General features: G+C 45.4%; 1 protein-coding gene and 1 long non-coding RNA gene across 6 annotated transcripts in view; one reads left to right on the top strand and one right to left on the bottom strand.

Annotated features, from left to right (window-relative positions):
• Window positions 1-2,267: 2,267 nt before the first annotated feature.
• LOC111248838 (uncharacterized) overlaps window positions 2,268-17,131 on the bottom strand; it is an 88,567-nt gene continuing 73,703 nt past the window's right edge. For all 5 annotated transcript variants that reach the window (XM_086988446.1, XM_086988447.1, XM_086988448.1 and 2 more), the window contains 4 exons: window positions 11,818-12,121; window positions 9,818-10,134; window positions 8,919-9,399; window positions 2,268-8,397 (listed from right to left, as the gene is read on the bottom strand). In XM_086988446.1, the coding sequence (XP_086844572.1) occupies window positions 6,098-8,397; window positions 8,919-9,399; window positions 9,818-10,134; window positions 11,818-12,121 (3,402 nt within the window). In that variant the 3' untranslated portion in view covers window positions 2,268-6,097. The remainder of the gene's footprint in view (window positions 8,398-8,918; window positions 9,400-9,817; window positions 10,135-11,817; window positions 12,122-17,131) is intronic.
• Window positions 10,131-12,443, top strand: LOC147755778 (uncharacterized). The gene is made up of 2 exons (XR_015327362.1): window positions 10,131-10,854; window positions 11,144-12,443. It is a non-coding gene; the product is annotated as an uncharacterized LOC147755778 (long non-coding RNA).

The following is a 17,131-nucleotide window of genomic DNA, read 5'->3' as shown; positions in this document are numbered from 1 at the left end:
ATATATATATATATATATATATATATATATATATATATATATATATGTTCATTTTGCTCAAATCGCTACGCTTGTGTCGACGCTGGTTGTTCGGCTTTGACGGGACGACTGTTCTGTTTCGTCCACTCCAGGGACTTTCGTCCCTTCATTTTCTGGATTCTCTTTCACAAATTTTCGCGCGTGTGACTTGTCGATTTTCCGAGTTCATGGCGACATCGATTGGCATTAAGGATACCCCATGCCATGGGGGCAGGTTCCTCACTGTTGCTAGGCGGTATTGTCGTTGTTTGCTTGCTTCGGAAATGATTAGCGCTTTGCATACGGGTAGTATAATTAATGATAAATTATTTCTGCTTTGTTCGCTACGTGATACTCCTTGTGATTCTGACGAAGGCTGTTTTCTGTTCAGCCACGCGGACTTCACGTTATCTTCGCGTCAGTTGGTCAATTTTGAGGTGATCCACATGTAGTATGTCACCGTCATCATCTACCTCATCATCATGTACACAATATGAAGTGCGATAGTGAATTGTGTGTCGCATGCGCTCGTCACGAAGCTCACTCCCACTCTTTTCGTTCCGACGAGACTCGAGGGGGGCTTTCATTGAAGTGGTGTCACAGGAGCAAGGACGTCACTGTCGCAGTGTGACGATGATTATAGTTGTCAAACTATGTTAACACGCAGCTTGTGTTTATAGTTTTGTCTTTTTTGTATGTTCAGAATTCAAGATTCAACTGTCGCTTCTAGTCGCTCGGTTCAGCATGGGTATGTGTATATTGAATCTTTTCTTCCGCGCATTTTCAGCTCACAGCCTTCTTTTGTATCGCCTTTTCTCATTTGTGTGCGAGTGTGTATAGAATGCCTTACCACTATTTATCTGCCAGATTATTATGTCATTATCATATGTATATATATAAATATATCATATATGCAAATATATGTATTTGTAGCGCTATCGGAATCGATCCGATTCTCGATGATCACTCAGGGCAAAAACAGCACACGTGCGAGTCGCTCGGACATGGACGGGTCCAGATGCCTTTGGGCGGCACGGCCTTTAACGGCGCCTGCAGTGGGGTGCCGTATCATGAACAAACATCAAGCATCACCCCAGCAGTCCACACACACACAGACACACACTCACTCACTCACACAATCATACACACGCAAACACCCATCGTAACTTTCTGTCGAACAGAAGGAGGCGGTCCTGCAGAAAAGGCAATTGCCTTATTGAGGTTAACCGGTGCTATTGCGACTTCGCTATCCAATGGCGGTGATGGACAATGATGTCGGGTTAAATCCTCTGCATAATTACCAACTGCAAATATAGCGCGATTACACTCATCGCCATCACCGCCACAGCCGGTGCACCACCGCAAACGGTTCGACGCCAAGGCGGGCGTCATGATCATGTTATAGCGAGCTGCACTGTTGAGCACTACCGATTAGTTACGGATACATGTTTGCTCCACTCTATTGTTTATGGTAATATATATATATATATATATATATATATATATATATATATATATGTTTTGGTTAGATGTATATATGGAGAAAGAGGTATTTATAAATATATTTCTACTGATGCTGCTTTCCCTTCTTGGCGGTACGTCGCAGAGCCGGCAAACGTTCATCGTCCGCATCGGCGGCAGAGAGAGGAACGGTTCAGTGTAGCTGTTCGCTGCCGCCGGCGCGGCTGTCCATATATAGGTGCGAGTTAATCAGCCGATATAGTCTCCAGCATCAATTAGTGAGTCAACGAATAATTGCCATCGATAATTGAATTAGTGTAACGGATTCGCGCTACGGCAGGCTGGCTGGCTTCCATTACAGTTGTTGTCTCATCATTTGCTTCATTTACCGGCTGCTGCCGCTGCTGTCGCTGCTGCTGCTGCCGCCGCCGCCGCCGCCGCTGCTGCTGCCGCTGCTGCTGCTGCTGCTGTGGCCCATCGTGTTGACGTTGTTGTGCATACATTTTAACCAGAATAAATTATAGGTGTTTCGTCACGTTATGAATAGTTTGGTAACGTTGGTTTACTGCACGATGACGTCATCCCTCCGTTTGTCTCGAAGGATGTTGAACAGCATGGCAATTGACGTTATTGTAATACTATTATTATAGTGGTCTGTGGCGACTCCATAAAACTGTGGGGTCGTTAGCGTTGTCTGATCTATATATATATATATATATATATATATATATATATATATATATATATATATAGTCTCCCATTACTTCGACAGGGATCATGTGCGGAAATAGGTCTAGGTGTAATACATTGATTTATTTATGAATAATACTTGCATGTTTTAGGTTTACGTTGTTGTCATTGTCACTGTTAACCCGTAGCTGTCCGCTAGTGTGCAGTGATGATCCATTATCTGGGCTGTAACGCTTGTTGGTTTATTATTCGCGCGCTATGACTGACCACTGCGGGCGGTATATGGCCATCCAACTCTGCTCGTCAACGACGTGTGATCGCGGTGTCGAGACCAACAACAGCCGAGTGTATTTACTACTCAGTATAAAGAATATGCTCAAAATCGTCATCGATACTAACGTAGTCTCTCGCCAAACCAGCACGCTAATAGCATCATTGTTAGCCGGCTGCCGCATCTGTATATATAGATATATATGTGTGGTTGTGACAATATGCTCAGTGCATCTCATATACTTCTTATTCGTATCGGTACATACAGAAAATGTTGAATACATATGATTACATACACGTACAATGTTTATATTAACAGTAGTAGAAGTAATGGAGTGGATCCATCGGCTTTCTCAGAGCGTATAATTCATACACGTGTTATTAGTAGTATTGTCATCGCTATGATGAGTGTGTGGCATACACCGTTTTTACTTGCAAGTACGATTCTAGTAGTAGAAGTAATACTCGAGATTCTTTTGGTCTTTGGATATTGGACGTTCGATACGAGCTATTGTTACTTCGTTGTATATTAGTTGCTTTCACGTTTGTTGTTACCGTTCCTGTCGCTGACGTTTGCTTGATGTCAACGGTGTTACTGTCAGCGATTATGAGCATCTGTGTTTTTCAGCCGTCCACAAATGGGACCGCATCTGTGATCGACACAGAGATTCTGCAGTTTACTTTTGTTTTTTTTGACTGTTTTGTGCTGCTGCTGCTGCTGCTGCTGCTGTCGACGTTGACGTTGGTGTCGTTACGTAACGTCATTTCTCTTTTGGTTTCGTTGTCTGTGGAGTTTGCTGCTGGAAATAATCGCTCGGTACTTCATTGTAAGTATTCGCTTGTTTGTTTGTTTGTTTTCACTTGATCTTAAATTCTTCAAGCCTGTTGGTGTTGAATGCATAAATGTTACTTGTCAGGTGTTGTTCGTAACATGTTATTGTTGTTGTTGTTGTTGTTGTTGTTGTCGTTGTCGATTTGATGTTCGTCCGCTTGGAGCCTTGGCCCGCGAACTGCCGTCCGGCGTGGTGGCTTCCCTGCCCCGACGTCTTGGCCGCCCTCGGGGCGTTATGGAGCTTTAGTGAAGGCAGGCTATCGACGACCGGGGCCACCTCGGATGGCCACCATCCTCCGGACCCGGCAGGTTCTCAGCAGGGCTCGACATTGAGAAGGTGACATGTCGTTGTCATGTATTTTATTCATTATTGTTGAGTTGATTGAATTGATTGATTGATTGATTGATTGATTGATTTGTATTGAGTTGAATTGTTCAGTATAGTTTTAGTAGTAGTAGTAGCAGTCGTTTTGTAGTTAGTTCACTGTTCAGTTAGTTAATAGTATAGTTATATTAGTTGCGGAGAGATTGAGTATAGATGATAATATATTGAGTTAGTTAGCTAATTTTTGTAGTTACCGTCGTAGAGTGATATTGTTTTTGTTATTAGTACAGAGTGTGTTGTTTACTCGCCGTCATAATAGGGAGAGATACCGTTCAGTAATGTTCAGTTGTTGTCTGAATAACAATAATAAATACAGTCATTGTATGATAGTAACAGTACAAGTTCAGTGATGGTTGTTTATAATTAAATGTTCATGCAATTATAATTGTACTAATGTAATTATTTTTTTTTATTGTTATGATAATTATTACGATGCATGTAACTAATAATCAGTAATTGTCTAGTTGTATTGTAATTACAGTACTGGTAATGTTTCTCCTCGCCATCATGTTTATATTTTCCTGTATATACTATCTGTATAATCGATATTTACTTGATCATTGATCGTTGCTATCTTTGATTATTGATGCAATGTTTTTTTTTTCGTTTCTGTTTGAAAATGTTCTTTTCATCGTTTTGATGTCCCGGTCTGTGTCGCGGAGAGGCCTAATGTCAATTGGAAAAATGAATTTCCTGTTAGAGACTGCTATTATGCTAGATCTATCTGATTCGAGAGGATGCTTTTGGTAAGGTTTAGATCTCTTTGTAAACAAACGACACAATTAGGAATTAGGTTATAGGGACACCCATGGAACTTTTTGGACAAACATTACATTGTGGCCGAATTGGTTTCTTTACTCGGTGAGAGACTATAGATAAATAACCTAGCGATTGCTATGAGTTTCAATACCAGTCAAAGTAATAGGCAATTTTTCATGTTATTTCTAGCCAGTTGCGAAGCAAACAATTCCGTACGTTTTTTTGCCAACTTGTCTCTTAGTGATCGGTTTGCCAGACTATAACATTCATACGATTGCACCAAAATTAAGTTATATCGAAATCGAGCTTTGGATTTTGGTTGTTTCCAAGCTTGCTGTATGTTGGCTTTGATAATTTTTTCAAAACTTTTCACCAGTGCATCTTCCCTACCCATTCACCGCAGACGCTACCGTACATAAACGGTGCCTGAGGCGAAAATGAGGATCAGACGAACGATCTGCTATGGTTTTGTTACGTGGCTGATTTTGTTCGCGTTTAAATATTGTTTTTACGGTGTTTTTTTTTTCTGATTTGTTATTAATTTCTGTTTCGTCTTTGCACTCTATTTTTTTACTTAATTTGTGTAATTTCTGTAGATGTTTTGCTTTCGGTTGGTATTCCCTATTTTTGAGAGCTATTGCGTTTCATCGTTATTCTATTGATTGTCTTGATTTTTTTTTACTGACTCATTTTCGTAGAAAGTTTACCAGTTTGCAGTTGTTATTATTACTATTATTGTTATGTTATTGTTATTGTTGGATTGTTTGTCTTTTGATGAATCGGTTAGTCAGTCCGTGCGGGGCAGACCGTTCCGGCCACTGGGCCAGGCCCTCTTTGCGCAGCGAGAGGCGGTGACCCAACTCGTCTAGTGCCTACTGGTGGCTATAGGGAATTCGAACACACCATCATTATTAATTGCCATTGAGGCGGCCAAGGCGAGCAGAGCCCCCGCGAGCGCCTAGGGGGCCACTCGCCAAGCATATCGGGCTTGCAGAGCACAAGAACTTACTCACGTAGTCAGAAGAAATACATAGAAATATAAATATATAGATTACAGATAGAAGAGAAATAGTGCACGGTAATTTCATATCGATGCTCTGTCTCGCCGCAGGGATCAACGACTGATCGACTTGTGTTTCATGAAAAAATCCTTGATCAGTTTCTTTCTAGGATTCTGAATTGGGGGCCGTACGCAAGGACAGAGTCCAAAAACTATTTGGTCCTGTAATTCACAATTAATTCTTTTCTATTTTTCATGTCTACTGATCGGTTTGAATACTATCGCCGACCTCATAGATGTTGAAAGAGGTACTGGGGATAGCCCTGGAGTTATGGGGTGATCAACTGTAGAGAAACCTGCAGATGCCCCTGAGGATACTTCGGGGCTAGCGCGCAGACCATTGGCGATCATGCACCAGGCCACTACATACCCCGATTGACAGTTTGCTCATGATCAATCAAGGGACGGCTTTATGTCGTCGCTATCATTATTAGCGGCGCACGTGTCATAAACTCCCGAGATCTAGTTAACCGATTTGTTCAGTACGGAATGTTTATATCGAGTGATTATTAACTGACATTTGAACCAGATCGACCGGATCCTCAATCACCGGCCGTCGTTGTCTCACAGTCGTTCATCCCGGGGAGCGGCTCAAAGCGAGATTAGCGGTTTTTTGTCCTTCTTAATGGAACATCTCTTCTTCAGGTGGTTTCCTCACCCAGCGCCCTCTATCTAGTTTCAGGAATCTGTCGAACAGCACTTTCTTGGCGGTCTGGTAGGCGTCAGCACTCTGCTTCGTTTCGCCGTACGTTTTGCCGATGAGGTCCTGGCGACCGAACTGCTCGGCGACGTCCTTGAATAGGTTGAACAGCGAGGCCTTGGACACGCGCGACTCGAGATTGGTACCGCTACGGTCCTGGCGCATGCCCGTGCCAGAGTTGGTTACTTCGGGCCGTTCATCGCCTACACACCAGTTGATCGAATATGGTTTCGTTTTTTCGGTGTCACGTGGCGGATTATGTCCTGACACGCAGCCCAAGATCGGATGTTGCAGCGAAAACAGTGGGGGTAGCTGTGAGTTTAACGAGGGCTCCCCCTCCAGGCGACAACACACGGCCCTCGAGAGATGACCGTGATGATAGAGGTTCCCGAGCGTAATGGAGGATAAGTACACAGGCTGTAAGAAGTGTGAGAGCAGGCCACCTTGCATGCCCAGCACATTCCAACGGGCGATCTTATCGGAGCAGCTCATCGTGCGTAGTCGTTCCCCTTGCAAGATGGCGTCCCACGTTTGATAATCGGTACTCACGTCCACGGGTACAGTCCCTTCGCCTGCTTCCAGTTTGGTACGAAGGAGACCTTGACAGCTCTTCGTGAAGAGCGGATGGTGCGCGCTAGAAGCGTCCTCTCCACATTGCTTGTTCTTGTCATCTGGTTTGGTGGTGTGCGCGAACAGAGCACCGTCTCCACAAGGCGCCGTTGAGATATACAAATGGAACGACACCTGCGGTTTGATGCGGAGACTGGGCCCTCCCTGGGTCGGGTTATCGACAGGCTCGAGGATCGGATGGTCTTCCCCTGTCTTATAGCCTTTCAGCTGCTGATAGAGGAAACGCAGGAAGCTTCTGCGAGTGATAACCTCGGCATGCGAGTCGTTGACGACCGTGCCGTCCTGGCTAAGTTGTTCGCCAGTAATACAGCGAGATCCTGTGCCGAAGCACACCACCGTCCCTCGCTTATCGGTCTGAGCGCAGCGCATGATGAGCGCCGCAAGCACTTTGCGCCCGCCAACGTATTCAGGTACTTCCAACACCTTCTGCGAGAACTCTCGATGGCCCAACGCGGCGATTATGTCAAACATCGGTATGCTATCATCAGTTGAGGAAAGGATGTCGGTCTCCGGTGAGGGCACGTCGGATGCAAGCGCCCCAGAGGCAACCAACTTTCGGAAAGCGAGTTCTGCGGCTTGGTGTTTCGCTTCCTTTTTTGTCTTGTCCCATGCTTCTGCTACTGGCTTCTTGTCGAGGAACGCCACAGCCTTAAAACGCGGATTGTGTGGAGGGCCATCCGTTGCGACGATGTCGATTTTCGCCTCGACATGCTGCATCTGTCCAAACTCGTGGAACGCGCTCACGGGGTTCTTCGTGAGGGACGCATAGCTGGGGAATTTCGAGATCGATTGTGGTCCCGGCGTGGAGGCGGGCGGACCCGAATTGCCGGACCCAGTGTTGCTTTGTCCACCGCCAGCGGCTGTTTGACCGGGATGTGCGCCGGCACCAGGGTGAGCCCCGGCTCCTCCGCCCGATCCGCTGCCGCCCCCGCCGCCGGAGTGGATCGCGTGGCCTTGTGCATGCTGATGGCCAGCCTGAGCGCTACTTGCTGGCGGCTGCCCATTGGCGGTTAGTGCGCCAGCGGCTTGGTGCTGATGATCAATGGCGCCTCCTCCAGCGCCTCCGCCACCGCCAGCTCCGCCGGGACCACCGCCCCCAGCGCCCGCCTGCGCTTGCTGCTGCGCCACAACTTGCTGAGTCGTGGCCTGCAACGGGTGGGCGCCGGCCGCGACTGCGGCTGCGGCGGCGGCGACGTGCGCATGGGCAGCGGCTGCTGCTACCGCGTGCTGGTGCTCGGCGAGAGCATGGCTATGGCCAGCGTGAGCGCCGTGCCCACCCGGCCCCCCGTGTCCATGCCCCCCGCCGCCATGGCCGCCGTGTGACGCTGCGTGAGCCGCATGGGCTACATGGGCGGCCGCCTGTTGGGCCTGGGCGGCCTGCTGCGCCTGTTGTTGTGCTGCTGCCTGTTGAGCTGCCAGCGCGGCGGCGGCAGCTGCGGCTTGCATCTGCTGCGCCTGCTGCATCATGTGCAGCTGTTGCGGCCCGATGTGGCCACCGTTTGCTGCGGCGGCTGCCGCGTACGCGGCCGCTGCCATTTCCACCGTCTGGCTCATCACCTGCTGCGTTATCTTCACATTCGGAAAACACACACCTGCCAAATAGTAATAACAACAATAGCAGACAAATGAGCTAAGGAGAACAATAAAGAACAAACTAAAAAAGAGACAAAGAAAGGTAAAGGCAAATAAACAAGTAAATGAAAATAATGATCACAAAAATGGCGATGTGATTAAGGGGAACCAAGACGTAAAGATTTCTGATTCATATGTGGATATTATATTTCGATATATGTACCCTTCTCTAATAATATAGCAAATTTTCGTTCAAAGTATATACGATAAACATTTTTTAGGTTACTTATTTCAGCAATCTTTCATTCAGTTTCTCATCAATCAAGTTAGTATTAATGTCCAGTGCAACCCACTCATAATGCTTCCATAACAGCATACATAACAAAGCTTCCATAAACTTTTCATAAATTTCTCTCCAGAATTAAAAAACAAACGAATTTTGACAAAGATCATTAGGTCGTATTGGCAAACATTGGCAGGAACGTAAAAGACAGACGGGACAACAGCACCCGCTCTTCCCTAATCGCTATGATTACGATACCTGGAGGTAGCATCACTGGGATGCCAGTTGCCTGTTGCTGCTGAATCAACATCTGAGCGAATGCCTGATTGAGGCGTAGGATCTCCGCCTGCTGCGGGCTGAGTGTCGTCTGCTGACGCGCCATCTTCGTCATTTTAGCGTTCTGTTTGCGGCCGAGTAGCTCTTGCTGAGCAAGCAGATGTTGTGCGGGCAGGGGACCCAAGTGGGCGGGCAGACCAGGGACCCCGGGAACGCCGGGCACTCCGGGAACGCCGGGTACCCCGGGGACGCCGGGCAGTCCGGGAACACCGGAGGTCGCCACGCCTCCGACCACGCCCCCCACGCCAGCGCCTGGTACTCCGGGAACTCCGGGCACTCCGGGTACGGGGCCACCAGGCGGTACGGAGGGGATCACTGCTGCAGCACCGGGAGGGGCCGGTAGCGCGGGATACTCATTCGTCTGTCCGTTCTCCTCGTACGAGGGCGCCGCAGGGAGCTCAGCCTAAATATGAAGGACATGAATCACAAAGACAAAGGAAGCGGAGCGAAAAAGTGTTACAACGATTGGCGGAATACACGAGTGTTCCTGATACGGAAAGATACCTTGAGCGAAAATGCTCAATAAGGTCTCAGACGAAAAAAACGTACCCGAAGTAAGCGAAATATTCAAGCGAAAGCCGAAATGCCGTGCTATTGGTTGCGGCCAAATGTCAAGAAAAAATACTTGCACTACACGTCGGTTCTTTTTAATACATAACCGAAACCTATCAAAAGAAACGACAGACACATCTGTATTTGCGGCACGAGTCCCATTTGATAACTTGCTATTATAATAGACTAGGGTCATTGTGAGCGTTTTAATGTGCATAAACTCTATTCGTGTTTTTTCGATGACTTAATCGACTACGTGCTATACTGACTTGTTTCTTGTTATTGAGACTCCTTTCGATGCCCTGCAAGTCAGCCAGGTTGCCTCCTGGCACGAGAGTCCACGCCGGTGGAGTGTCCCACACCTTCGAGAGCACTCCCCGGTCCTGCAGCCGATAAAGGATCGGATTTATTTCGCGCTTGTGTTTGAGACCGAGCGCCTTCACGAGATCCTTCGTGTAGACTGGCGCGCCAATGGCCGCCAGGTGATTGATCAACAAAGCGGTTAGGTCGTTCTGCAGAATGTTGTTGTTCGCACCGCCCCCGCCAGAGCCTCCGTTCTGCGATGAAGCGCTTCCGTTACCCTTCACTGAAGTTCCGGAGGACATGAAGGTGCCAAGAAATAGAATAGATTGGATCGAAATATGCAAGATATGTTATAGATATAACTCAAGTGAAACAGTTCAAGGAGAGGTCTTTAAAGGACCTTTATCACTGCTATGTGAAGAGTATCCAGAAGGTCATTTGTGAGATACAAATATCATAAACTCGAAAGTCACGCCATCTTACCTCGCTACATTTTTGAACCTACATGTGTGAGTCACAAATCATCGCCGCTATCAGGGTTATTTTTTTTTCATTGTGCTGCACAATCGCAGTGACTACATACGTACGAATTCATCATATTCAAAAAAGTTTTGGGCGTCTAGAGTTCCCGCAGGGTTTATCAGTCAGCTAAGTTGAAAACGCGCCACTTTCAGTTAGGTCTGAGTCTGTTTGAATCTTAGAACCCGAACAAATCTTTGACACGACCCAACGACATCCAAACAAATAGCTCAGCTCGAAGCTTTATTCGACGGATAGTTTCCCTTTATACGACATATTCAAACAGCAGTAACTTCTGAGTATTCTCTGAGGCTACGATGTTCAATTGCAAACTAATACAATCACTAGTAAAGACAAATATGCTATTATTTATCTTCTTTACTAGGTCGGTCCAAATGCAATGGCGCGCTAGTTGATGAATGTCTGTTTTTCATCCTCTTGCATATCGGTCGACCCCATACGGACTGGGCTCTTCGAGTCAACGGTAAGCTGACTAACATCGACAATGATCGCAGTACGAAAAGAAGTACATTTGGTGGCAAAGATCTCCTAATACCTATCTTTGTCTACTTTCTGATGACAGAACTGTTACAGCCTGCTGATCATTGAGATACTAGAACGATACTATCGTAACAACCGATATTACATGACAGACAGTGGCTAGTTGGCTCAAGACCTAAATGCTCGTCGGTTTACTAGACGTGTAGTGTTCTCTTCAAAAAGAAAACTGCAAGGAATATAAAAAGTGTCGTGTTTTTTTTTGTCTTTTTCAGATTCCACAGTTCGGAGCACGTCGTCACCCGGCGATGCCGTTCGAATAACTGTTCTGGGGTATTTGCGAAACGCGGTTTGACCTCACAAATTAAGATTGCTTCTTCTTCTTTATTGAGACAGGAAACTAGGGCTGAGTAGTGCTTACATGTTCTTAGTGGATGATAATCGTTTGAGTGAACCGAAGGTGCTATATATTCACAAATTTTTATCACAAATTATGGCTCTGAAAATGGTTCGCTTGAACTAAATAGATCTGGAAAATTTTAACAGACTTTTTCGATTGTTTACTATAAAATATACAACTCCAGTCACTAGGCGATTAAGTCGAACAAAGGTTTGAACCTTTGAACGAAGGCCAGGTCGCTAGCAAACACAGCTTCTCTGTCGACCTATCCTCTGCCATTTGCACCTTACCGACATACCCCAAGAGAATGCCCCTACCATGTTGAAGTGACGCATCGCCCTGTGAATTGCTATTGATCCTATTGACATATTTACCCTTCCTCGACGCCTGTTATGTAGGGTAAGGCAAGAAACAGTTTGAAAAAAGCTTTTGTTTTCGAACAGTTAAAGCGCTCTTTTGTTTGGACTATCTGGAAAGTTTTGCTTCACTATGTAATTCCATTGAGTTGAATGTCGTAAACGGCCAACAAACGATCAGCTAGCTATTTACCGTTGTTTCTAGCGACCTGGGTGTTGTCGTTAGTATTGTTGCCTGCGTTTGAGTTGCCATCGGGGGAAGATGGGGCATTGTTCGAGTCAATGGTAGCCAGCATCATCTGGTCGGGGGTTGGGGCCAATACAAGCGCTTTTTCGTCCCCAGGCGCCACCGTCGGTATCGTTCCGGCACCCCCGCTTCCACCGCCGCCACTACTCCCATTTGGCACTATCACGGCCCCAGCTCCGCCCCCGTTGGCTACGCTTCCCCCTGAGCCAGCTCCGTTTAATTTGCTATGCCAGCTCGGCTGATCAGATGCCTGAAAGTGCGAGAAACAATAAATAGCTTTGATTAGGTTAGGTTTAATAATTACCGGCTGATCATTATTGTTGTTCTCGAGAGGTTTCACCTGAGGTGCAGCAGCTCCAGACGAAGCGACTCAGTTTTTGCTATGTGTAAATATGATAGCATTTGCAGGATGAGTGTGAATATGACAGCATGAACGTTACGGCTGTTCATGAAAATGCATGTTGTAACTTCAGACACACATGTTACAAAATTATAACTTGTAGTTAGATCATGGATTTTCAACATGCATCAACACATATTGCGGCAAAGAATAAAAGGTATTTCTTACTCAATTGTTTGTACATACCACACACTGTAATCTCATAAGTCGACTACTGACATTTACTTTTTTTTTATTTATTTATTTATTTATTTATTTATTCTTGCTCTGTTTAGACATGATAATTATAGTTACTGTAATGATAATTATTATTAATACTATAAATTCCCATCGTGTTCATCCTCAGTAATCACGATTTCTATCCATAATGTAGGACATTTGAACTCCACCCCACATGGCGCACGTAAATTACATACACAAAAAACCGAACTGTTTCTAGGCTAAGTGCAAAGGTACGACCTGCTTATGCGCTCGTCGCACGGAGCAGTTCCGTAGGTTGATGCTATTGACAGTCAGACACTGTTTAGCACAGAAGTATTATAACGATTTCACTAACTGGTTTGCTTGGCTGCTGCCACATCAGTATATAACAAAAAGAAAATCGCAGCTGTATAACTCTGTTGGCTGAACGTACACAGTTCTTCTGGTTGCCGCTAGATGGCAATAGAAGTCTTCAAATTTACGCCTCATCCTCCATCTTTTTCTACCTGCTACGGAAGCGATCGAAAAATAGCCGTTTGTCTAGCCGTGACGTGAAGAAACACACAACACAGCATCTTTATTGTTATCTCAGCCTTTAAAGAAGGCTCATGTCGATTAAGGCACAAAACACTAGCGAGGTCCTTGTCCCTCGTCGTCTCGAAATAGGCAGATAGCAAAAAAGACTAAGAAAATTAAAAGAAGGAATATTTAGGAAATTGTCCGTAGCACCAGCTACTTATGTGCCCTAAGCATGCGTTAGATGAGCCGACAGCCAAGTAAAGCTCATATATTCTCAGACCTGAACGGGAAATTACGTGCGGTCATCAAAAGTATGCAACCAGCAACATACGAATATTAGCGCGCCCAGGCGGAGATTAGAAGGCGGAAGTCAGTCAACAGCAGCGAAACGAAATCTTTCTAGGGCATCGACGTGTGCGTCGGCCCAGACCGATAGCAGTCTTCGCGGCCTAGGTGAGGAGCCGCGAAAGCAAAACGATGCCTTTTGACGCAACCAGTCAGAAAAGTCTGATGATACGGAGAGAATAGACAGCCAAAACGAGGAAGCCCACAGAAACGGGTCCGAAAAAAAAGGATAAAAAAGAAAACAAAATGTATTATTTTACTTAGGCTCAATTGTGTGGAGGGAAACGACCTTGTTACATTGGCTTTACATATCCAGAGAAGGCGTAGAAACATCGTTGTGACTGTGTTTCTATATCTCGCCTTTCTCCTAGTTAAACTGTAGAATGTGTAGATAGGCTGGACAGAACTATTCGGCAAGATCAAGCCAATTGTTAACTCCACTGAGTACAGTTCCTACCGACGCGGGCTATACGTAGATACGTGAACAAACAGTTGTGAGCGAGCGTTCTGGACGTCTTGTTTACTGCAGTGTTACCACCACATCACCAGTAAATCGTATTACATCAGCTTCGAAGACAGCCGTTAATTGAGTCTACTTTATCATATATATGCCTATACCGATAGGAACTTTGCGAGATGTACGTACGTACAGCGGACCCGTTTGCTTATCTATCAATGCCAAAATAGGCCAATGGTGCATTAGAAGACTTGAAGCGATAACGCCAATTAAGATGACGGTAAACATTTCATACGTTTCAACCAACATAGGTAAGCAGCACCGGTGCGATCGAAGGGGGCCCAACAGCCTAATAGCCCAGTGAGAAAATTTGACGACGCTTTCGCTGTTAAAGGACAAAAATCAACAAAGGACAAAAAAAAGCATCGCCTATTCGTTGCTATTGGTCGTGATTTCTGGCGATGTGTTTGCTATCGGCCGAAGAAGTTTTAACAACGTTTAATTTCTTAAGTGCAATGCTTCGAATGCACGGCTTTTACAGTGAAAGAAAAACACCTTTAGTGAAAAACTCGCAATCGTTTTAATGTATGAACTAATAGCGGTAACCATTTCTATGGCCGAAGATAGCTAGAGAAACATTATCATACCGGCTAGGTTAGCCGTCGACGGTAGGCGCAGGATGCAGTTTTCTATAGGTGATACATTGTTGCATTTGTTATACAACAACACTCAAATGGATGCATAACATATGTTATCACTGCAATATATGACTACTTTACGCAATCTAAATCATATGATGCACCGCATCTTTGCAATGCAGAGGCTCGAATAAGGGCCACTAGTAACAACGAGTGATAAAGAACGCATCGTTTTTACTTAAGGGTACTCTTCACAGGGCCTTCTAAGTTCCGGGACCGTTCGTGCGTCTCAGTCACCGACTGTATTCAATACGAAGAACAGCTCTCTCTCTTATGATTATGGTAGTGGATACCTTTAATACGTGCCAAATGAACATTCGTGTAATTGTGCTATCACCGTCGTGCAGACAACAGCAGAGATAGGCAGCTCTATCTATTGTATGTTACTAACTCTACATACTCTCTTCTAGTCGGCAAAGCTCCTGAGGTCCTGCCGACCACAACAGCTAGCAGCTATCAGCGGCCGGGACTCCAACTAAGCGTGAGCAGGCGCTCGAAAGTTGTTGAAGCCCCCAACAACAACAGGTCAACTGGCGTATATGTCCACTTGCGAGCCGGAGGGTTTGGACACGTTTAACAAGAGGGTCAAGTGATTGGAGCAGACTTCAACACTCCAACACAGCGGAGACACTGCACGAAGGCATGCGTGCTCGATGCTGGGCAAGCGGATTAGCATGCATACATCGTTGTTCGTAAAATGCATGCATACATCGTAAAAATGTTTATGTTCCAAAAGAACACAAAAGACTGACTGAATAGGAAGAAATGGCAAAGCCCGAAATCCGTCTTTGCCTCTGGGCGGCGGCCCACCAGAAAGGGTGGCAATTATTTCTTGTAGAAGAAAGTTGTTCGTGACACTAACGTAATTATCGTATGCCTACAGACTCACGTAGGTCAGTGGCTGTGACATGAACAGAATGTCTTAGAAGAAGAACCTACAGCACATTTACATGACCTTCAAATCAGTATAATTATATGCGCCGAAACTCGGCGCATTACCATGTAAAGCGACGCAGGAGAAAACAAGCAATCGAAAACGTACAATACGTGAATATAGAAAATATTAGTTAACAGCGAAACACAAGCAGCTCTTACAGATGTGGTGATCATAGATGCAATCGGGTTGCATATCGTTGGCCGAGGTTTACAGTGTTACTTTTAATCTAGATATAAATGCCAATTCAACTGGTTGGACGTAATCGTCAAATAGAGCGCCCGTCTACCTCGAAAAGACCTTACAGAATATAATGAAAAAAAAACAACCTGTCAGCCAAATTAGTCTGAAACCCACTACCCTCCCTGTATCCCAATCATCCATGCAAATTCTAATGTTATCCCTTGAATCTTTCCCACACAGGATTTCGACGTTTGGCTAGTTTGGTATATCATTATATACATTAAAATACCACTACAGCAGCTTCTTAGAGCTCGTTGTTTGTATCAACGACGTTTGGGAATATTAACTGTATTAACAATACAGTTAATATTATCGTGCGACACTCCATGCAAACAACAGCTTTCTTTTTCTGTTGTTCTACTCGTTTCTACAAATTCTGGACCTACTCCTCGGATACGTGAGCTAACACTTCAACACATAAATCTAACAGTCTGTTCGAGCAGGACGACCTTGGAGCCTTTCTGTTACTAAAGCGAACCATTTTGAAGGCCGTTCGCCCTGCCTGCACATTTTGTTTCATTTTCTAACCCGTCCTAGACAACCCTACAGCTTTCTATATATTCCAAGGCCACCGGCAACAGCAACAAAACACCGGATAATTTCCGTGGGCCTATTGATCGTTTGATCGTACGGGAACCGGGTCGGGCTTGGGGAAATTGCAATAGGGAAAATATCGAATCGATACACATTTCACTAAGCAGAGGAGTCGAATTTTTCTATGTTCCCGCTTCGTGTCGACTGCTGCCACCTACTCAGCCGATGATTTCATCGCATTTATATTTTTACCGAAGGAAAAGACGTGGTACGATTTCAGTGGCTGCTCTTGTCACGGTTGGTAGGCTTGTCACCGTGTTTAACAAACTGCCAGACGATTGTAGCACACAATTAGAAATGATGAAATGGCAAAGGCAGTCAACGAAGGTAAGCCAAACTGAGACGTATATATTATTACTTCCATTCTACGGAACTGTTCCCGTCATGTGTCAATAGCCGAAACTAGTTACGGAAACAACAACGAGAAAACAGCCAGCAATAGCTTACGGCCTCATATACACATTCATTTACATCGCAGCCGGTGCAGAGAAGTATTTCAGACAGAGCTGTTACCTTTCTTGGGCCCATAGCGTAAGGAGGTTACTGCACCCTGCCTTCTTCAAGGTGTTATTTCGTCACTGGTGACCATCGTCAAAGTAACTGTCCTTGGTATATCGATGTCTGCGGTATGACAGCGAGACTAGCAGTCACCGCGGCTAAGGTAAATGGCGCTAGGGCTTTGTTCCTTTTGTCCTGCTTAGCTCAGGCTAGCTGAGATGTTCTGAAAGCTAGTGGAGCATGCAGCTGGCTCACTGAACGGCATTAGCGACCAGCTTTAGCGCCGTAAGTATCGAGATTACACGAGAAAGACATCGAAAGCAGCACTAGCCTTATGTACCTATGTCGAATTACTTACGGCCTTTCGAACC

Source organism: Varroa destructor, unplaced genomic scaffold (assembly GCF_002443255.2).
Source record: "Varroa destructor unplaced genomic scaffold, Vdes_3.0 BEIS01000004.1, whole genome shotgun sequence".
NCBI classification, from domain to species: Eukaryota; Metazoa; Arthropoda; class Arachnida; order Mesostigmata; family Varroidae; genus Varroa; species Varroa destructor.
The sequence above is the reverse complement of the archived record's forward strand: the minus strand, read 5'-3'. Positions and strand labels throughout refer to the sequence as shown.